Here is a 22,731-nt window from a genome sequence, read left to right as displayed (position 1 = left end):
TGGGTATATCTAGGACCACTAGAATGCTATCAGTACTCTAGGCATGGAGGCTAGGTAGTGATGGTAGCGCTGGGCTAGATGTTTTCATGGGTGTTAGTGTCATCATGGCCAAACCCCACCATGGTGCATGGCCATGCCTCTGTGTGGCACCAATCGTGGTGTTTTATACCTCTATCGACTACGCTTGTGACGAAGAGTGTCACGGTGGTGATGTTTGCTGTCGAGGAGGTCCATGATCGTCGGCGTTTGGCCAAAGATGCCATGGCCTCTAATATGTTCCGGCCAGGGACATTGAAATAAGAATTTGAAGTAAGTTGGGGGGGGGGGGGTTAGTGAGAGCGTCAGAGAGAGTGAAATAGTAGAAAGGACTGTGCGTCCATTTAGTTGAAAGCCAAGGGCTCTTTTGCATAAGCATCGGTGCACGCGTGGGTCTCCCCTCCATGGGCCACTGTCGCACGTGGGCTGCGTTGGTGTACTGCGTGTGCGCACATGATGCATGGGAGTGGGCCACGCCGCTCGTTCGTGTGCCGCGTGGTGGATTTCGGTTTTACATTTTCTAGTGAATTAGTAAAGGTTTGTTCAATTTAGTTTTGAGCTGAACTTTGAAAAAATATAGTAAATTCTGTAGATGTCCAAAATAGTGAAACAAAATTTGTTAGGTTCACAAAAATGCTATCTAGCTGTTGGTGTAGTTAGTTTATAGTTATATGTGATAATGATAGATTCACTAATTCATTTAGGAGAGCTTAGTATTATTTAGCTTAATATTTGTAGGATTTTTTGTGGCAAATTAGTGATAGCTTTAGCCATGAAATTTTTACAGTAGGTTCATTAGATTATTATGTATAGCCATGAAATTTTTACAATAGGTTCATTAGATTATTATGTACTCACTATAATTTTTGTAGCCCTTGAGTAGGTTGATAAATAGAGTAGCTAGTACTCCTTGTTTTAGTATACATATAGTAAATCAGTATTAAGGGTAAGAATGCCTTTAGTTGCTAAGATAGTACGTGCCATGTTTCATACTTGTTGGTGGTAACAATAGGTAACTTAGCACCTTAGTCGGTAGAACTAGCTTAGTAGCTTGATAGGTGTATTCGTATTTTAAGAGTTGCTGTTGCCGTATTACTAAGTGTTGCATCATCATTTCATGCATATAGATAACGAGTTGGTAGAGTTCATGCCTACGGATGAACAGGACTATGAGGAGATTATAGAGTATGAGGAGGAGATTCTTGTATAGGAGGGAGCCCCCGAGCCGTTCGTTGCTAACTTTGTTGACACACCGCCTACCCAAGACAAGCCCCGGTGCATAACCCTTATTTTGAATTATCACTGAATATATATGATGTGCATTTACGTTATAGGCATTTTATGGAAACTACATGCATAAATATATCTACCTATGAGTCATACTAGTATAGGTCGAGTAGCTTCTATGCTCAGGATTTCGGTAGCGTGAGTAACCTATCGTTACTCACAATAGGTGATTATTATCACTCATGATAAAATGGTGGAAAGGAAAATGGAGACCAGGCAGGGATATGGTTTGGGTATTGGTGGGTGTAAGAGGTTGTGTCCTGCAAGCAATGGGGCATAGCTTGGTTATACTTTTTCCCTGTCTGTGTCGGTTAAGGACCGACTGTTGCAATGGACGCTAGGCAAGTCATAGATTTATTATCCTGAGCATATACTTAGGTATGGGTGTAGGGAAAGCTTGTTGCTCTCTTGTCGTGGGTTTTGACTCTTTCTGGACCGACTGATTAGAGGCGGGGATGGTGGAGGTCTAAGCACCGCACTGAGTCTAGGATTTAGGAGCGGGGGCTTGGAGTCCAAGTTTGGATGGAGACCTGGACCCCTTGATAGGAGAGTGGTGGGTTGGTCCTATTTGTGTCTAGGGTACAAGCAGGGCATGTGTTTTGGGGTACCCAGCTAGGCACATTAATTCATGAATTGCCACCATGTTAGTACGACTTGTCTAAACCCTAGCACCGTAGCAAGAACTAAAAGTGGAAAGGTGATGAAATGGAATTGTTTGCTCAACCCTTGCTTGAAAGTAGAATAGGTGCTTACATAGAATGGCTAGGTAATGAATTAATCATGATTGCTAACAATAACATAAATAAGGATTCACTATTAGTATTGCTTTCTGCAAAAAGGAAATCAGCAAACCATAAAGCTTATCATAACCCTTGGAGTCAGGAAATTATTCCCACTAGTCAGATAAGTCTTGCGAGTACATTGTGTACTCGGGGTTTATTTACCCCTGTTGCATGTACTACTTGAGGCATAGCCATTGTGTGAAGGATTCTTCTGGTGGGCACAGATGGATCCTTATATATTATCGATGGATGTTTCTTTTTATTCCGCTGTTAAATTTCTGCACTCTAAATTTAGTACTGTAATAATATATTTCTGAGAACTCTGGATGTATGAAATAAACTAAGTATTGTAACTCATTCTCATTATTGGATCCTTGGGGGGAAATGTGGATTATTCAAGCTCTCCCTTGGGGTGTGCCTGACGAAACCCGCCCGATGTAGCTCGCTCTTAGGGTGCTTAGTGTTAGTGGAAGACAAGCGCCTCCGTAAGTGCGTTATTTTGGGCAGTTCCGCCACAGACACTCGGAGAAGAGAATCAGTTTTTGAAATAGGAGATTATGTTTGCCTAAAAGTATCACCAATGAGAAGTGTGAGAATGTTTAACATGAAAGAAAAGTTAGCACCAAGGTATATTGGGCATTTCAAGATTTTAGAGCGATGGGGTGAAGTGGCTTATCAGTTAGAATTACCTGAGAGTTTGTCGGGTGTACATGATGTGTTCCATGTGTCTCAATTAAAGAAGTGTCTATGTATACCTGAGGAGCAGATACCATTAGAGGAGCTTACAGTTAAGGAATATCTTACATATGAGGAATTTTCAATAAAGATTTTGGAGACGGCAGAAAGAGTTCCGAGGAGCCGAGTTATAAAGATATGTAAGGTTCAGTTGAATCGGTATACAAAGGATGAGGCTACCTGGGAAAGAGAAGGGGATTTGAGGAAAACATACCCGCAGCTTTTTGAGAAAGCATCGTCCGAATTTCAGGGACAAGATTCATTTTAAGGGGGTAGAATTGTAACACCTAAAATTTGCATGGTTTTAAAATAGGAGAAAATGATTTAATTATGCATTTTTTTAGCATTGAAATTTAGAAAAATAATAACTTTATTAAAATAAAAATAAAAATAGGTCTACATACATGTTTATGCATTCATGTTGCTGCATATTATTTTTTTGCATTGTGCGGTTTGAAATCAAACTTCAAATTGATTTGAATTTGGTTGGTATTTGGAATTGAAAATGAAATTGGAAAAAAAGATTCTTCCTCTCCTTTCTTATTTTGGCCCGAGCGGCCCAGCTTTCCCGCTCGGCCTATTTTCCCACCGCACCTCACTTCTTCCCCCGTGGCCCAGTAAGCGAGTCGGCCCAGCAGCAGCCACGAGCGTTGCTCCCCTCTCCCTCTCTGTTTGGCTAACAACCAAACCCCACGCTCTCATCCGCTGACATGCTGGGCCCACCGGTCGGCATCGTCTCCTTCCTCCATCTCATGTTCGGCACGAACACTGCTCCCACCGCTAAGTCCTCCTCTACCATGCCACGTCCTGGCATGCACCCCACACACGGCTCCCCCTTAAATAGCGCCCCTATGCACCCGCCGCCTCCATCCAGCCACGCCGAAGCCGCCGCCCTCGCTCCGAGCCACAGCAAAGCCACAACCCTAAGCTCCGTCGCCGCCATCGGTTCTACACAACCGCCGCGCATCGTCGTTGGTCCCCCACCTTGGTATTCCATCTAGGTGAGTTCACCATCATCTCCTCTCTCTCTCTCCCTGTGTTTTCCCTATGTCCGATGATGCCCGGAATGTCAAAATCGACAAACTCCGGCGAGCTCTTTGCCGCCGTTCATGGTAGCCGCCGCATTGGCCTTTCTCCGGCTAGTCATGCTCTCTCTCTCTCCCTCCCACTTAATCGTAGTCGTCCATCATGTGATCAATGTCCTAGATTCAAAGATACCCCTTCGCCTGTCATATTTGCTAAAGAGCCCCTTAGTTTTATCTAAATAGAACCCACCGTCCCTGCAATTTTGTTAAAGAGCCCCTGTATTTCTTTGTTTTCATGCCCACAATCCCTGTTTTGGTTTAAAATCTGATTTTATTAATTTAAATTCTAAAATCAAGTTCCATCTATTTACAGTTTTGCCACAAATTTTGTTTTAGCCATAAAGTCTTCGTTTTAACTCCGATTTGATCCATTCAAGTTGCGTTAGGTTCATAATTGCATAATCTACATGTTCATACTACTATTAAGTGTGTTTTCAACTTTTAAAATTCGAGGTTAGATTTAATCTATTATTTTATTAAAGGAAAACCTTGTTTAATTTGTAACTTCTTTGTTTTAGCTCCGATTTTTGTGATATTCACATATGTGTGTTTATAGAGAGATGTAGAATCGTTTTATAAACTTTTCATCTTGATTTTATGTTGTTGGTGTACTGTTCTAATCTATAGTCTTTGTTTGCTATGTATGATTGCTTCTGGATGCTTGTATGTTGCTGTGATTATCGAGTATAGATAGTGAGCAATTCGTGGGTGATCAAGAATACTACTTTGATGAGCAGGATTAGCAGGAACACTTTGTTCAAGGCAAGTATAGCATGGAATTATTCTTGTTTCCTATCAACTTTAATACATTTAATTCATGTTGCATGTGTCACCTTGATAGGGATTCCCTAGAATTGAACTTATACCTTGTCTCCTATGGGATATGCATTTGGTAGCTTTGCTAGTGCTCAACTAAACCATGATCTTGCAACTTGACTAATGGTATATGCAATAAACATTAAAACATGGCTTTTTAGCAACTTGGAAACAGGGGGCTAGAGTGTTTAGCTACTTTCTAAATGCTTCAGATACCTCTCCCTAAGGACTTATCTATAAGTGATCATCTGGAACTTACAGTACAACTATAAGGGCTACATGGCTTTGTCTTTAGCTCAGTATGAGAACCTTTTTCTAGCTTGTTAGTGGTTACCTTTATTAGCGTAAGAATGTCTTAATGAATCGGGTATAGGACAACCTCTACTCTTATGTGTATAGCCGTGATGGAATTGTGTCATTCGACAGAGGGTTCCTATATCTGCTTGATGAGTGAATCTAATGGCCCTAACTTGTTAGATGAACCTTTGAAAGGCTTCATAGTGAACCCTGTCTGCTCACCTTGGAAGTGTTTTGGGAGTAATTAACCCGGGCATATGGGTATCATGACACAATAAAAGTGTACAACCTCTATAGAGTGTAAAACTGGTATATCAGCCGTGCTCACGGTCATGAGCGGCCTTGGAACCCTTATGGAATAGATGATCGCTAAGAATTATCCGTTTATGCTATTCATTATTCTTGTTTACATTGATCATGTGTTTACAATGGGATTAAAATAACTTGTTGCTACTCTTATGCTAAAATTATGACAATTAAAAGCTAAATGTTGTTAAACCTGTATCAAGCCTTTGAGCCTCATGAACCCTATGTTACACTTGTTGAGTATGACACGCACTTACGCTTGTTTATTTTCATTATTTGGATAAAAATCCCACATGGGTAACAGATGGCTATGGTAATGACGACTTTCCTGAGGATTACTAGACTTGTGGTCAACTAGTTGACGTCCCTGTGATATGGAGCTTCTGCAAGAGATTTTTCTTTATGCTTCTACTATATTTATGTAAGGACTCTGTCTTATTATTCGTGATGTAATAAACAATTGTGATGATACTATTTATAATTTGTCGGCTTATGTGTGTGACTGATCTCTGGGCGCACATAAGATTTTGCATCCCATTTTATCCTTAAAATCGGGTGTGACACAAGGGTTCGTGGGGTTGGCTGGGTGGTCACCGCCACCCCTAGGGCGGTGCCACCGCCACCCTGTCCGATGACCTAACCGTTGGAATTTGACCGTTGGGGAGGGCACCGTCGTGTCCGGTGCCCTCGTAGAAACCAACAGCTTTACTCCAACGGCTCTATTTGTCTTGGGGGTATAAATAGAGGTGGAGCTCGGCCTTGGGCAGGTTGCTGAGCACACTAGAGCTTTGGTGGCTTGTGTGATGGTGCTTGGGAGCCCTCTAACTCACTTGTGCTTGATAGTGATCATCCGATCAAGTGAGTGAGCGATTCTAGTGCGATTGCATCGAGTAGCACTAGGTGATCGAGTTGCAAGTCGGTGGTGCTTGTTACTCTTGGAGGTTACCACCTCTTAGATGGCTTGGTGGCTTGTGACTCTATTGGAGCACGCGAGAAGATTGTGCGGTGCTCAGGAGGAGGATTTGTGAGGGGTACCGTGCTCACCCCGCGGGAGCCGCGAAGAGCAACACTAGTAGAGCGTGTCATTGAGCTACCCTCACTTATGGGTAGGTTCTTGCAGTGCCTGATGTGCAAATAGAGCCGTTGGAGTAAAGCTGTTGGTTTCTGCGAGGGCACCGAACACGACGGTGCCCTCCCCAACGGTCAAATTCCAATAGTTAGGTCATCGGACAGGGTGGCGGTGGCACCGCCCTAGGGGTGGCGGTGACCACCCAGCCAACCCCACGAACCCTTGTGTCACACCCGATTTTAAGGATAAAATGGGATAGGAGCTCCCCGGTGCTTGAAGTACTAGTGACATAGGTTTGTGTGACCTTATTTCTAGAATTGGTTAGGAGAGCTCTAGCTAGCCTGACATCTTAGTTGCTTTTTAGAATCTTTTATAAAGTGCTTGTGAACTTAGACAGAGAGGTGTAGTCTTGACTAGACCGTTAGTTTTAATTCCACATTTATCTCGGTTATCCGACGCGATTAATTTTAGAAAGGTCTATTCACCTCCCTTTAGTCCGCTATCTCGACCCTACAACGTTGCAAGTGTATGCTTTAAATATTTCAGTTGTTTCAAACGTATGTTGCAAGCGTTTTATTTGTATGTTGCATATGTTGTACTGGCTATACACGTATGTTACAAGTGTATGCTTCAGTTGTTTGAAACATATGTTGCAAGGGGTTTATCTGGATGTTACATATGTTGCAGATTCCATACTCATATGTTGCAAACGTATGTTGTAAATGTTTCATCTGTTTCGGACCTATGTTGCAACAAATGATTTATGTTGCAAGTGTTTCATGAGCAGGCACGACAAGGGAGCGTAGGTGAAGGTGATCCCCTCGGGCGCAGCGGTCTCCGCGTGCATGCGGGAAGCAAAGCAAGCGCGTGCGGCGGGCAGCAGGCGCAGAGCACGAGGCGAAGCGAAGCACGAAGCTGCATACAAGCCTGTTCGTTTGGCTGTGGCTTGTCGTAAACGATCGTAATTTTTTAGCCGAAACAGTGTTTTTCTCTCATACAAACCAGCCAGCAGTACTTCTTCACGAACCAGCAACGATACGAACCAGCCAACCGAACAGGCTGGACGCATTGAGGGTATCATTATTGAAAACAGGCGGACAGCAAGCGCGGGCGCCCGGACGCTAGTCTCTCCATTTTTTATCAATATATAAACAGAAACAAATAGAACCAAAGTTGAACCTGTACCTGTGCCAACAAAAGTCAAAACCAAAGTTTGGCATATCATAAATTTTTGGCTGCATTCTATTTTGTTTTCAAGATTTGGAGTCACGAAATAATTGGCAGGACCCGCTACAATTAAACAGATGACGTTGGCACTCTCGTGGAAACCATCCGCTCCAATTTGGACAGCCGCATGCCCAATCATGGGGGTGAGGTGCCGACCATTCATTGGTTTCGTGTTCTTTGAAAATTTTGAATTATGATGAAGCTTGAAATGTTAACAAGCACTGAAAAAGCTTCACTGATAAAAAAAAAACTTCTGCTTTACCCAGCAGGCCGGAAAAGGCTTGAAAATTTTAAACAAGGGAAACAAAGAAAGAAAACAAGCACATTTGACTGCAGCTCACATCAATTTATCCGTGGAGCTACCAATACAGCAGCAACACATCTGGGCATCTTGCTATTTGGACTTGCACAGACAGCTTTAGAATCATATATCATATATGCCTGTTTTTACACATCTTACACCGCAGCACCCTACAATCGTCAGTTTCAGTATCTCACGATCAATATACAGTATCTCAAGGGCAAGTTGCAGGCTGCAAGAGTTTGTTAGACTGATCTTACAGGAGCTAGTTTCAGCATCTGAACTAAAGGCATGAATTGCCATAGACCAACAAGGTGGAATCCTCCTAAATCATGGAGCTCATCAGCCCAGGGACGAAGCTAGGAAAGAATTTAGGAGGGGCTAAACAACGGCAATTAGCAAGAAAAGAGGTTCAGCAAATCTCAGCCCCTCCTACTTGTACATCTACAGCTGAAATTTCAGACGACGGCTCTACGGGGCTTCGCTTGCTCGCGAGCGATAGGGGCGCTGGAGCCCCCCTAGCCCCACCGCTGGCTTCGTGCCTGCATCAGCCTGTTCGTTTGGCTGGGCTAGTTCGTTGCTGGTTCGTGAAGAAGTACTGCTGGCTGATTTATGTGAGAGAAAAATACTGTTCCGGCTGAAAATTTACGATCGTTTCACTCCAGCCGAACAGGCTGCATGTTTCCTCGCTTCAGTCATAAGGTCAGAATCAGATGGGTACAGAAAATGTAATGACTGCACATCATATGAAGATGCCACCTGCTACATGTCATGGAGCATCCACTTGGCCATCTCTGGATTTGACTACCTGTGTGGAACCATTTTGACCAAATGAATTGAGATGGAGGAAGACATCCGCTTCACAACTTTATCAAGATATAGAATTACTACAAGTGAAATTGGGCAATAGAAAAAAAATCATATTCTTCTCCACAAGGTAGTGCAGCTATTGGAATCAGATAACATAACAGAGGTCCAGTGGGTTGCAGAGATTTAACTTCCCTCCATGCATCAGTAACCCTAAACCACCAATTCGCAAGTTCATGATGCTGTCAGTTTTTAAATAACAAAATTGCTAAAGAAATAGTGCAGGGCAACAGTATTTAAAATTTTTAATATGAATCTTTTCACACACAATCTGAGTAAGGGGATGCATCAGATGCAAAACCCTCACCAGGTTTTATCATGACAGTCCTTTTACAGAGATCAAATGAATTTGAAAAGTACTTGAGAGCATGCTTGTAGTTATACTTTCCATTTTATTAAAGCATCGTTTTCCAGTGCAGGGCAAAACAAATCACTCAGTAGACTACAACTATAGCAATGTCACAGTTGAGCTCTAAGAATATCCAAGCCAATTAGGCAAACCAAGAATGAAGAAAGATGAGTGCATCAACAATGAAGAAAGAATAATCAACCAGGCAATGGAAGCAAAAGTTGCAACAGCCAAAATTGTGTCAAAAGCACCAGCAGCCATATCTTTCTCAGGCAACATAATTTACAGTTTGGTCATATACCTTTACTACCATGCCCAGGGAAAGCAGATCATGTAGTGGTTGAACCAGATCGCCAAGGATAGCTCTTTCCCTTTGATCTGACAAAAAGCCCCCATAAGTAATTCTCACCATCTATACCTGTTATCAAGGTAGAAATTAAAATATCATAATATGAATTTGATATGGTTTATTTTCTTGCACGAAAGGGAACAGAAAAACTGAACTAATAACACTGAGAATCAGGGGGAAGCACTTCCGAGGTATATATCAACAACTTTATGTCATGAATATATGCCCTTAGAACATAGTTGCTGGAAGCTTCTATTAGATTAGAGTGTATCTTTTCACACCTACAAAGCAAGTGAGGAACAAAATCACTGAATATCTGAAAGCAGTTACTGACTTAGTAAAATATATTTCAGAGCATATATGTCAGAAAATGTTGGTATCAGTGTACCGGAACCAACAGAAACCCTACCCATCAGGTTTATTAGAAAAGAAGAACACGCCAATGTCTTCATGAACTGGATTAATAGTCTCAAAAGATTTTGGCCAGTCATTCATTCGAGGTAATAACTCCAGCTGTAGATCAGTGGGCATCATCTTGACAATATCATTAACTCTGGATGACACTTTTGATGGAAAGTAGGCTTTAAATTCACCAAGATTTAGCTTTTCTCCAGCACAGAAATGAAAGCATCCCCTAAAGAGCAAACAAAAGCTAAATATTAGAAATAAAGCATTATATATATGAAATTAGGGTCAACTGCCACAACCATAGAAGAGAAGCATTTTTCTTTTATGAAAAAACATAGGTAGCAGCAAGATATAGTAATCAACTCAGAACAACACAAGCTTGAATACATTGTTGTATCAAGGAAGTCATGGTCAAATCGGTAAACTGTCAGGAATTGACCAGAAAACATATACTGAGTTTTGTCCTGAATTTATGGAAAATGCTACTTGCAGAGAAACTTCAGCAATCTAAATCTGATTGTGAAATATCTAGAATTTATTTCCCGACAAAAGTATAATTTGGTAATTTATGGAAGCATTGCCCATGAAAACAAAAGCCGCGGGAATTTACCCATACATATTCACTTGAAACAGTTGGAAGCTGGTGGCAGCTACAACCATATCATTAAGAAACCGTGTCTAGTTAATTGATTCCTGAAGCTAGAAAAATTCCATAATGATGGTAAAGGTAGATACTTGAGACATACCTCCAACAATTTGTAGGTGTTGGGCGTCTTGAATACTCCATAGTTGAACCCATGACGAGAATCACGTCTTTGTTCTGGTTCAGACTCCCCATTTCAGATTTGTACCCAGTATCTTCATCTATTGGTACATTGGAAATGAACAGTAACAGCCACTTTTAGTGTACTCAAACCTCAGGTCACATCAGAACTAAATAAAATCTAAATGTGGCACATAACTAAATGTATATCGAAACTGAGCCCTTTTGAAATGTCATGGTGCTATTCTTTTTGAGACGTGAAACATTGAACAACCAAAATAAAAGTAGATTTCTATAGCCATATACCTGAAGCGCATAAGGTCCCCTTTTCCCTAGGCTCAAGCCCAGTCTGAGAGTTAATTTCTCCTTTTTCTGCATTCACTATCTTCTTTTCTGTACCTTTGTGTTCAATCAGGGAGTCAATTTTTACTTTAACTGGTTCACTTGTTCTACATTTATGAATTATAGGCATGAAACCACCAGATCTTGCTTCACAATCCATGTTTATGTCATCAATCTTTGCTTGATCATGACTTGCAGTAGCAGATCGTTTGGTGGCATGCACTTGTGTAGCAGTCCTATTGGAGGATATGCACTTCATATTTGACAACTGTTTCACATGCGGAGGAGATGCCGAATGAAGTTGACTTTCCCGCATAGCAAAATATGGGTTGTCATCAATCTTTGCCTGATCATGTCTTGCAGCAGCACATAGTTTCAGGTTTTGCACTTGCATGTCACTCCTACCAGGGGATATCAACTTCATATTGGATGGCTGCTTCATGCTAGAAGGAGAGGCAGGATGAACCTGCCTTTGCTGCATAGCAGAATATGACCTATTCTCAAGTTTTGTTTGACTATGACTTGCATCAGCACATCGTTTCAGGGCTTGCACTTTTGTATCACTCTTGCTTGGGGATACACAATTCATATTGGACAAGTGTTTTGTAGTTGGAGGAGATGATGCCTTGCTTAGCTGCGACACAGCAAATCTTGACCTAAAAGATGGTTGCCTCTCTCTATACTCAATAATGCCACTTCTTCAGAAGAGATGAACTTCACTGTAGCATTTCCAAATCTGTGTCATGTGGGGCCGCTCCTATTCTAGGAAACGGCGCGCCCGAGATGTCCGTCGCGCTACTGAACGCGCGGTTGGCTCACAGCCGTCGGCCTCAGGCCATGCGGGGCAGGCTTTGTCAATCAGCGGATAGGCATAGAAAGAGAGATCAAATTGGTTCCTAAGATTGAGGAGTAATTAGCTCCTAGTTGTTAGGCTCAAGGCCTATTTAGCCATGTACGTGGACAAGGAATAAAGCAAGCAAGTTATTATCCATCTAATCTCTCTCTCACCTTCCTCCAACTAAGCCTAGCCGGCCAAGGGGCAAAACCTCAGCCCTAGACGACGACGGCAGGAGATTACGAGCTCTGTAGTCGAGGGCCAGCTACCCTAGGGCACGACGCCCTTGACAACCTGGTATCACGATCCCGACGATCCTCGCCTACACGCTCCACCTCGCCATCCCCACCACCAGCCGCCGTGCCGTCCTCTGTCTCGCCGCCGCCATCGATTCACGCTGTCTCCGCCCATCCAACTCCACCTCCAGCCGACGTCATGGGAGAACAGCCCAACGCCGCCCTTCAGGCCACCCTGGACGCATTAGCCGCCACCCTAAAGTCGCTCCAGACCTCCGTCGACGCCAATTCCCAGGCGATCAAGCGCCTGAGCGAGGAGCGTTCCTCGTGGTCGTCATCTTCCAAGTCCGGGACTGGCGAACACCATCAGGATCGGCCGCCGCGGTTCCAGAAGCTTGACTTTCCGCGCTATGATGGCAAGTCCGATCCACTGATCTTCATCAACCGGTGCGAGTCCTACTTCCACCAGCAGCGGATCATGGAGGAAGAGAAGGTGTGGATGGCTTCCTACAACCTGGAAGAGGGCGCCCAGATGTGGTACATCCAGGTCCAGGAAGACAAGGGCATCCCCTCGTGGCACCGCGTCAAGGACCTTCTCCATCTCCGCTACGGGCCACCGCTGCGCTCCAACCCCCTCCACGAGTTGGCCGCATGCAAGCGCACCGGAACCGTCGCGGACTACCAGGACCGCTTCCAAGTGCTCCTCCCCCGTGCTGGCCGCCTCGACGAGGAACAGCGCGTCCAGCTCTTCACCGGGGGCCTTCAGCCGCCGCTCAGCCTCGACGTCGAGGTCCACAATCCGCAAACCCTCGCCGTGCGCTATGAGCCTCGCTCGCAAGCTGGAGTTGCGGGAGCAGTACGCGGCACCGGCCCCGCGAGCTGCGACAAGGGGCCTGCTGGCCACGCCTGGCACTGCCTGCACCACCGGGGGCCAACCCTCCTGACCCGAACACCCTCACCGTGGAGGGTCGGCCGATCAAGCGTCTGTCCACTGCCGAACAGGAAGAGCGCCGCCGGCTGGGCCTCTGCTACAACTACGATTAAAAATTAGTTCGCGGTCATAACCGCGTCTGCAAGCGCCTATTTTTACTGGACGGCGCCGTAGAGGACGCGGAGGATCTGTCGGAATCCTCCGAATCGGCGGTTGCTGACAAGGAGTCGCCCCTCTTCTCCCTTCACACCATCGCGGGCGTCCGCTTCACCGACACCATGCAGCTCGGCGTTGACCTGGGAGGCACCCCACTCATCGTGCTTCTGGACTCGGGGTCCACTCATAACTTCATCTTCGAGTCCGCGGCGCAGCGCACCGGTCTACCCCTCCAACGGCGTCCTTGCCTCACGGCTACAGTGGTGAACGACGAACGTGTGTCTTGCGTTGGCGTCATCCGCCGGGCCGCGGTCACCATCCACGGCGATCTATTCCACGCCGATCTCTTTGTCATGCCGCTTACAGGTTACGACATGGTGTTGGGCACACAGTGGCTGGCGGCGCTGGGCCCTGTCCTGTGGGATTTTGGTGCCCGTACCATGACATTCCAGTGGCAGGGCCAGTCCGTCTGCTGGCAGGGGGTCCCCGGGCCCGAGGCCACCACCGTCCGCACCACCACTACCACAACGACCCTCTTGGACGAGCTGCTCGCGTCCTTCGACGACATCTTCGCCGAGCCGCATGGCCTGCCGCCGATCCGATCCTGGGACCACGGCATCACTCTTGTCCCGGGTTCGCAGCCGGTCATGGTGCGCCCCTACCGCTACCCGGCGACACACAAGGACAAACTAGAACGCTAGTGCGCCGCCATGCTGCACCAAGGCCTTATTCGTTGGAGTTCTTCGGCGTTCTCTTCGCTCGTCCTCCTCGTCAAGAAAGTTGATGGCTCGTGGCGATTCTACGTCGACTACCACGCTCTGAACGCCATCACCATCAAGGATGCCTTCCCCATTCCCGTCGTTGACGAGCTGCTAGACGAGCTCCACGGCGCCAAGTTCTTTACCAAGCTCGACCTTCGCTCGGGCTATCATCAGGTCCGCATGCGCGTCGACGACATCGCCAAGACGGCATTCACACCCACGACGGCCTATACGAGTTTCTGGTCATGCCGTTCGGGTTGTGCAACGCCCCAGCAACATTCTAGGCTCTGATGGCCGACGTGCTGCGGCCCTTCCTTCGGCGCTTCGTACTAGTATTTTTTGATGACATTTTGATCTACAGTGCATCGTGGGCCGATCACCTGCGCCATCTGCGGGCCGTCTTCGTTGTCCTACAGCAGCGCCAACTTTTCGTCAAGCGCTCCAAATGCGCTTTCGGCGAACGCTCCATTGCCTACCTGGGGCATGTCATCTCCGACGCCGGCGTCGCCATGGATCCCGCCAAGGTGCAGGCGGTCTCCGACTGGCCCCAACCCCGTTCGGCTCGCGCGGTGCGGGGGTTCTTGGGCCTTGCGGGCTATTACCGCAAGTTCGTCCACGACTACGGTGCCATCGCGGCCCCACTTACGACGTTGCTCAAGAAGGACGGCTTCACCTGGAGCGCCGCCGCCGCCGCGGCTTTCTAGGTCCTCAAAGCCGCGGTTACCTCGGCGCCGGTCTTGGCGCTACCGGACTTCGCACGGCCGTTCGTCGTCGAGTGCGACGCGTCCACCCACGGCTTCGGGGCTGTGCTGATCCAGGACAAGCACCCCATCGCTTACTTCAGTCGACCGGTGGCCCCACGGCATCGCTCCCTCGCCGCGTATGAGCGAGAGCTCATCGGTCTCGTCCATGCCATTAGACACTGGCACCCGTACCTATGGGGACGTCGCTTCACCATGCGTACGGACCACTACAGCTTGAAGTTCCTCCTCGACCAGCGCCTCGCCATGATCCCGCAACACCACTGGGTCGGGAAGCTGCTCGGGTTCAACTTCACGGTGGAATACAAGCCCGGCGCGCTGAACCAGGTGGCGGACGCTCTCTCCCGCCACGACACAGATGACGGCGTCGTTCTGGCCGTCTCCACGCCGCGCTTCGACTACATCGACCGCCTGCGTCAGGCTCAGGCCACTGACCCTGCCCTGGTCGCCCTCCGGGACGAGCTTACTGCGGGCTCACGAGGAGCGCCTTGGGCTCTCATTGACGACTTGGTGACAAATGATGGCCGGCTGTACGTGCCACCAGCATCGCCTCTCCTGGCCGAGCTCCTGTCCGCGGTGCACGAGGACGGCCATGAGGGGGTGCAGCGCACCTTGCATCGCCTTCGCCGGGACTTCCACTTCCCCGACATGCGCCGCATCATCCAGGATTTCGTGCGTGCCTGCGCCACGTGCCAGCGGTACAAGTCAGAACATCTTCACCCCGCAAGGTTGCTGCTTCCCCTGCCGGTGCCGACGGCGATCTGGGCAGACATCGGGCTGGACTTCGTTGAGGCGCTGCCGTGTGTACGCGGAAAGTTCGTCATCTTAACGGTGGTGGATCGCTTCAGCAAGTATTGCCATTTCATCCCCCTCGCCCACCCGTACTCGGTGGAGTCTATGGCTCAGGCGTTCTTTACCGACATCGTGCGACTTCATGGGATGCCGCAGTCCATAGTGTCTGACCGCGACCCGGTGTTCACCTCTGTGTTCTAGAAGGAGCTTATGCGGCTCATGGGTACCAAGCTGCACATGACATCAGCGTTCCATCCATAGTCGGATGGCCAAACAGAGGCGGGGCCAACCGCGTCATCGCCATGTACCTTCGCTGCTTCACCGGCGACCGCCCTCGCCAGTGGCTTCGCTGGCTGCCGTGGGCTGAGTACACCTACAACACGGCATACCAGACGTCACTACGCGACACGCCGTTCCGGGTGGTCTACGACCGCGACCCTCCTACCATCCGGTCTTATGAGCCGGGGGACACGCGAGTGGCTGCTGTGGCCAAGACAATGGCCGAACGCGCGGAGTTCCTGGGGGATGTCCGCTACCGGCTGGAGCAAGCCCAAGCTGTGCAAAAGCTCCACTACGACAAGCAGCACCGTCACGTCTCCTACGCCGTGGGCGACTGGGTCCTGCTCCGCCTTCGCCATCGCCCAGTCGCGTCTCTATCCCAGGCGCCCAAAGGGAAGCTGCAGCCTCGCTTCTTTGGGCCCTACCGCGTCACCGAGCTCATCAATGAAGTAGCCGTCCGCCTCGCTCTTCCTCCACGCGCCAAGCTTCATGATGTCTTCCACGTCGGCCTCCTCAAGAAGTGGGTGGGCGAGCCACCAGCTGCACCACCTCCTCTGCCGGAACGCGTGGTGCCGTCGAGCCAGAGCCGAAACGCGTGGTGCGCGCTCGACTGGCCCGTGGGGTGCGTCAAGTGCTCATCCAGTGGAAGGGCGAACCTGTTGCGTCGGCTACATGGGAAGATTTGGACTCCTTCCGCGACAAGCATCCAGTGTTCCAGCTCGAGGACGAGCTGCTGGTCAAGGGGGGGAGAGATGTCATGTGGGGCCGCTCCTATTCTAGGAAACGGCGCGCCCGAGACGTCCATCGCGCTACTGAACGCGCGGCTGGCTCACAACCGTCGGCCTCAGGCCATGCGGGGCAGGCCGTGTCAATCAGCGGATAGGAATAGAAAGAGAGATCAAATTGGTTTCTAAGATTGAGGAGTAATTAGCTCCTAGTTGTTAGGCTCAAGGCCTATTTAGCCATGTACGTGGACAAGGAATAAAGCAAGCAAGTTATTATCCATCTAATCTCTCTCTCACCTTCCTCCAACTAAGCCTAGCCGGCCGAGGGGCAAAACCTCAGCCCTAGATGACGACGGCAGGAGATTACGAGCTCCGTAGTCGAGGGCCAGCTACCCTAAGGCACGACGCCCTTGACAATCTGTTCGGAGATTTGGGACTTATTTGATGCACTACATTGTTGTGACTGAGAGTTTCCCTTTGGAGCACAGTTTGCCCACCTTCACCATGATTGTAGAAGAAATTAGACTAGCAGAGTAGAATTGATGATCGTGAAAGTGAGATAAGTGATCAAGAACAGTGAAAAATATATTACCTTGACTAGGTTTTGGGCCTCCGTTACCATTAGTATACTCCTGGCATTTGGCACAATACCATTCACGTGGAGTCTCCCATGCCACCACCTTCATACAATAACTTCAAATAGAAAACGGAAACACTTTCAGAGAGCTAAACAAAACCTTCCACATTCAAGAATATAGCTCGATTAATTTACACCTTCATTAAAAAATAATGGATTTATTGAAAAAAAAAAAGAAAATTAAATGGAAATAACACATTGGAGAACAGCTAAGGAAGTTTCAGTCCTAATTAAACAACATTTGCATTGACTATCTATCAAAGAAGACATACTGGTTTCCAATCACTACCAAACATTCAGATATCATCTACTTCACTTACTGGTTTCTGCTCTCAAGACATCCTTACATACAAATATTTCAAACAATTGAAAAAGCAAAAGCATACGCAAATTCAGGGCATATGATCATGTATATGTACATCTTCCAAGCGCTTAGGATGTGAAAAATAAAGGAATTAAAACTATACAGGGAAGAGATATAAAGGAGTACCAGTGCTCATAATCACCGCACCGAGCACACTTTACAATAAGATGAGAGTTGCTACCACTGCCACATGCCCCACACACCTCAATGTCCTGCATGAAAGGGGAAATATTGTATAGTCAAATACAAAAATTTCCATGTTCATCTAATTATTTCACACATATCTTTGAGACATAATCCTAAGAAGGAAGAAATATACAACGCAACAAGAAAAGAAGAGAGTGAAAACACATGATTTTGTCCAAGAAAATATAAAGGGCTCCCTTTGCCGTCCAACAAAATTAAATCCTTGAGCAAGTCGGTCATATCATTATAATAAATCTATTTTAATTCAGATGCACTAAACTAGCTGCACATAAACAAAGATATAAAATAATAGTTGGAAATCCCAGCTTTCCAAAATTACTAAGGTTGCTTAACTCACATGTCCAGCCAAGTTACGGATTATCGGCAGAGGACTTTTAGTGTGAATGGGCACTAACTCCATTATCAAGAATAATGGTGTTTATAGAGGTTTCATAAGTTAAACTGCAGAGGATATATATTAATGAAAGTACAATAATAGCAAGCCATTGGTAGCACTCTTAACAACCGTTGTCCTATCATTATTTTCACATAGCAATTATCCTCACCTTGGCCTATTTGAAAGAGACTATCAACTAACAGAATCTTATGGAAGGAACATCAAATTGGTTGAGCATGACTCTGGTGAAGCTTTGAGCCCCTGCTATCCGTGCCCTAAAAATGTTAATCAGAAGTTTCCTAAATAAAGAATGCGAGCTTGCTCTAGTAACAACAAACATAATACACTAATATTAGCATCCACTTGCAATTACTGGCCATTAACAGGATGGAACATTCAAGAAAACAAACCTAAGCACTGAATTGATAAACAAGTGGACGCAATAAGCAAGGCCACCTAAGATTGAACGAGTTCATGTTTCTCTAACAAGAATTGGACCAATAGTAGCAAAGAAGCCAGTGAGATCGATCTGAAGGCTGCTTCAGATTGCATATACATTAACAGGATGAACACAATCAACAATACACAACACAAACTAGACCAAACTGCACGATAGACCACCAGTAAGAGCAACTCCAACAGATGTGGTATCCTTGGTGTGTATGCTATATTTGGAATTTTACAACAAAAATTGAGCTCCAATAGGTGTGTTATATGGTTTTCTAAAATAGCAAACGTGTTATCCCTGGAATTTCGCTCGGCATAGATAGCACGCCGCGCTCGCTAGCCATCTGCCGAAATCGCTCGTCATGGTGCCTGCCCGCGCGCGCAATCCTTCCCACGCTCATGCTGAACTTTCCCATCGCACGCGCAATCCTTCCCGCGCTCGTGCTCGATTCGGTCCTCAGCTCCATCGCCTCCTCCCCTCCCCCGCAGCCACTTTCCCATCGTGGGGATCACAGGCCCGGCCTGCTCGATTTGGTTCCCAGTCGTCCATCGCCTCCTCCACTCCCCTGCCGCCGCCGCCGTCGCCCCATTAACCGCCGGAGCTGCTGTTTGCTTCCCTTCGGAATCGGCCTTTTCCTCTTCGTCGTGATGTCGCAACATCCTCATGGAGAGATTCCGCCGTACGTGCGCCGGGGAGATCCCAACTGCGCTGCCCTATATTCACTCCCCATTGCTCCGGCGTCAGGAGGATGGGAGGAGCAGGACTCACCGGTGTTGCCTTGGTTGGAGAATGCGACGCAAGCAAGCCAGCGACGACGAGTCCTTCCACCCAACAGTGCTGCTGCATCGAATCCATTCCTCGACGTGTGCTCTGGTGAGTCAAGTTTGCAGTCCGTGTTGAAATCATGAGTTCATCAGCTGAACGTTCTAAATCATTCTGTCATCAGTAAGGAATTAGAGCTAAAGTGCGTCTGTTCAACTGAAAAATGTGTGCAATTTTCACATAGTAGTACAGCGTCTTTGTGATCACTCATCTAATTGGCTGTGCATGAGAAGAAAAAAAATGCTTATGACTGTTTTTTACGCAATATATTAAGCTGCTTGTTTACAGAAGAGTCAGGCAAACATATACGATCTGGTTGCACACTTTCTGAGACTGCAGAAAATTATTAGGCTATAATTTGTAGTATATCTGGGCAATCACACCTTCTCAGTCTTTAGAAAATTATTAGGCTATAATTTGTAGTATATCTGGACAAGCACACCCTCTCAGTCTGCAGAAAATTACTAGGCGATAATTTTTACTACATTTTGTGTTTTGTTCCTTGTTCAGTTCATTGTGTTTTGTTTTTACAGCGGAAATGGATTCAGGAAGACCTTTGACCAACATGATTATGGAAGGTTTCACTCCAGGTGTAGTGTCCAACAATATCCCACCTCATAATGAAATACAACCACGCGATGAGGTCCCTGCTACGGTCAAAGGAATTAAAAAAGGTCCAAAAATTTCAATGTTAAAGAGGACGAGATGTTAGTGTCAGCATGGCTAAATGTGAGTTTGGATCCATTGAGAGGAGTCGATCAATCAAAAGATGCCTATTGGAAAAGAATACATGATTACTTTCATTCACATAAGGATTTTGAATCTGATCGCACACAAAGCTCTCTAATGAGTCGGTGGTTTAGTATACTACATGAGTGCAACATATTTGCCGGCTGTGTTTCGAAGGTAGAGGGCCAAAATCAGAGTGGTGCATCTGTTGATGACAAGGTTAGATGACCTACCTTCACATGCTAATTTCCTATATGTTTTTGCTTAATCTCATGTGTCATCTTTGTTTTCCATTGCAACAAGCAAACATAGTAACTATGTACAAGAATGACGACCCATTGCACAGGACTTTCCAGTACATACATTGATGAAAAAAGCTCAAAGACCACTCGAAGTGGATGAATAGGCGCTAGCCAACTAGACCTCAGAAACCATTCAGCAAAAAGCAAAAGACCACTGCCAGATCAACTCCTGCTACTGATGCACCAAACCCTGTCAATGTACTATAGCAGAGACTCAAACCACAATAACCATAGTGGAGAGGCCTACAGGGACTAAGAAGGAAAAACATAAATTAAAGCAACGTTTGAGCATTGAAGCTTTGGATTATTTATTGGCAAAGAAGAAAGAGGTGGATGTTGAGAAGGAGTTGAAGAAAGAGGAGAGGGAGTTGAAGAAACAAGAGATGTGCCAAAAAGCCCTTAGCCTTGTAGGAAGAAAGGATAAAACTTGACAAAGAAAAATTTGATTTCGAGCGGGATCAAGAAGAAGAAAAAATTATGAATATTGATATGAGCACCATCTCAACAAGACAGCAACAGTTCTACGATGATCAACGAAAGAAAATACTTGCAAGACGGCTTAGAAATTAGTAGTACCATGATCTTCAATTTTTAGATTTGGGCATAGTGTGAGACATGTCTAATTTTCTGAAACATTTTAGTTCACAACATATCGGATTGATTAATGTTCTTGCATGAACCTTGTTATCTATATTATTTTGTAAAGGAGTTGCTTTTGACATTTGCACCATCACATATATATGTATGCATGAACAATGTATCTACTCATCTGATATCAAGCAAAGCAACATACACGATGATAGGTCGGGACACCTATAGGGTAGCAGCAGTCTGTCGCCACCAAGATCAGCGTCTCGTACCGGTGACGCACGCAATGGCGATGTCGCCGCCAGGAGCCCAGAACGCACAGTCTTCTATTCACGCGCTGCGGACGAGTCCGAAGGAATAGGCCCGTGAAGCGCCAGGAATAGGTCTCTGGTAGTTGGTGACATGGCAATTTTTTAATATACAAGATGAGAAATAGTAAGTCTATTGGAAAACTCTTCTTTTTTTAAGTAGTTCTATATTTTACAAAAGAGCTAAACTATGAAATTTGGCTATTTATTTTAGCACGTCTGTTGGAGTTGCTCTAATAATTCCATAAAAGCAGAGGAAAGATGTTGAAAAGACACGAAAAACGAGGCAAACCAACTCGTGACCAAGAAAGAGCTACGGCCGTAGAAATATGTGGTTTTTGAGCAATTCCATACCAAAAATGCTTAGACCGAATCTAAAAAGGCAAGTTGGATTTCGCATCGCCACAGATTGAGAGAGCAAGAGCGCAAAAGGCGCGGCCTTCCAAACCCCAACCAAAACCGCACTGCGATCACAGAAGGGCCAAGAAGCACAGCGTAACCAACTGAACTACTGAAGTGGATTAAATCTCAAAAAATTATCCTTTTTATTAGCCCACATAAGTATACTGAAGTGGATTAAAATTTTGCTTTCTCTGACAAAAAGACAATTTTATCACTGCTTTTTTATCTCCTCCCTCGTTCACCGTGGGGCATAGCAATCCAGGGGCATGAAAGTCTTTTTATAGGATTAGGTAGTCATGATCCAAACGACCCCTTTGTCTAAAGTTAGTTTTAGCCAACTAAACTTTAGTCCATGAGATTCAAGCAGGGTTCTAGTTCCATGAACTTTCAAATTGTATTTTTGAGCCACTTAGGATTCGTTTGGTTGGAGATCGGACCAGAGCGGAACGGTTCCGTTTCGGTTTCTAGGATGTTTAGTTAGTAGACATTAGGGATGGAGTAATTCCACTAGGGAATATTCTCTCAAAATCCTTCCTCAGCTGGCTTCTTTTTTCTGGCCCCCTCCGCGATGGCGTGAAGCGCCGTTTCTATCCTTCTCTCGCACGTTTGATCTCAAATTTGACTAAATTTATTTATACAAAATAGTATCAACATTTATATCTATTCTCTAAATAGGTTTATTAAAAAAATATGACGTGACTAATCTAATAATGTCTATTTGGTATCATAAACATCGCTATTTTTTCTATATATCTGGTTAAATTTAAGATTAATTTGCCAGACTTGCACTTATTTTAGAACCAAGAGAGTATGCCATATCATCTCATGGACAGTCTGAGTGGCCGACATGTGGGCCCCATGGCCAATGGTGGGCCTAAGAGCGTCCGCAGTGTATAGATGCGGGGTCGGCTCTTTGGGTGGGTCCCATAGTGATGTGATGGCTTCTAGTATTTAGGGGCTGTTTGGTTCCTGCAGGAACTCCTAAAATTCTTGTCACATCAAATATTTGGACACATGCATGGAGTATTAAATATAGACTAATTATGAAACTAA

The 22,731-nt window shown here is 46.0% G+C and overlaps 1 protein-coding gene and 2 pseudogenes across 1 annotated transcript; 2 read left to right on the top strand and 1 right to left on the bottom strand.

Moving 5' to 3' along the window:
* Positions 1–8,090: 8,090 nt before the first annotated feature.
* Positions 8,091–19,395, bottom strand: LOC136494450 (PHD finger-containing protein 1-like; annotated as a pseudogene).
* On the top strand, positions 11,891–13,878 carry LOC136510565 (uncharacterized). The gene is made up of 2 exons (XM_066504976.1): positions 11,891–13,072; positions 13,168–13,878. The coding sequence occupies exons 1-2, from the start codon at positions 12,290–12,292 to the stop codon at positions 13,876–13,878; spliced, it is 1,494 nt and encodes a 497-aa protein (XP_066361073.1). The 5' UTR covers positions 11,891–12,289.
* LOC136494457 (uncharacterized) lies at positions 18,716–21,099 on the top strand (annotated as a pseudogene).
* Positions 21,100–22,731: the final 1,632 nt, after the last annotated feature.

This window comes from Miscanthus floridulus, chromosome 1, assembly GCF_019320115.1.
Source record: "Miscanthus floridulus cultivar M001 chromosome 1, ASM1932011v1, whole genome shotgun sequence".
In the NCBI taxonomy this organism is placed as follows: domain Eukaryota; kingdom Viridiplantae; phylum Streptophyta; class Magnoliopsida; order Poales; family Poaceae; genus Miscanthus; species Miscanthus floridulus.
The sequence above is the reverse complement of the archived record's forward strand: the minus strand, read 5'-3'. Positions and strand labels throughout refer to the sequence as shown.

Excerpts from the sequence above, each read along its gene's own strand:
- LOC136510565 (XM_066504976.1), top strand. The coding sequence starts at position 12,290 with ATGGGAGAACAGCCCAACGCCGCCCTTCAGGCCACCCTGGACGCATTA. Across the intron at positions 13,073-13,167 it reads GGAGGGTCGGCCGATCAAGC|CGCCTATTTTTACTGGACGG; the intron begins GTCTGTCCACTG and ends CGCGTCTGCAAG.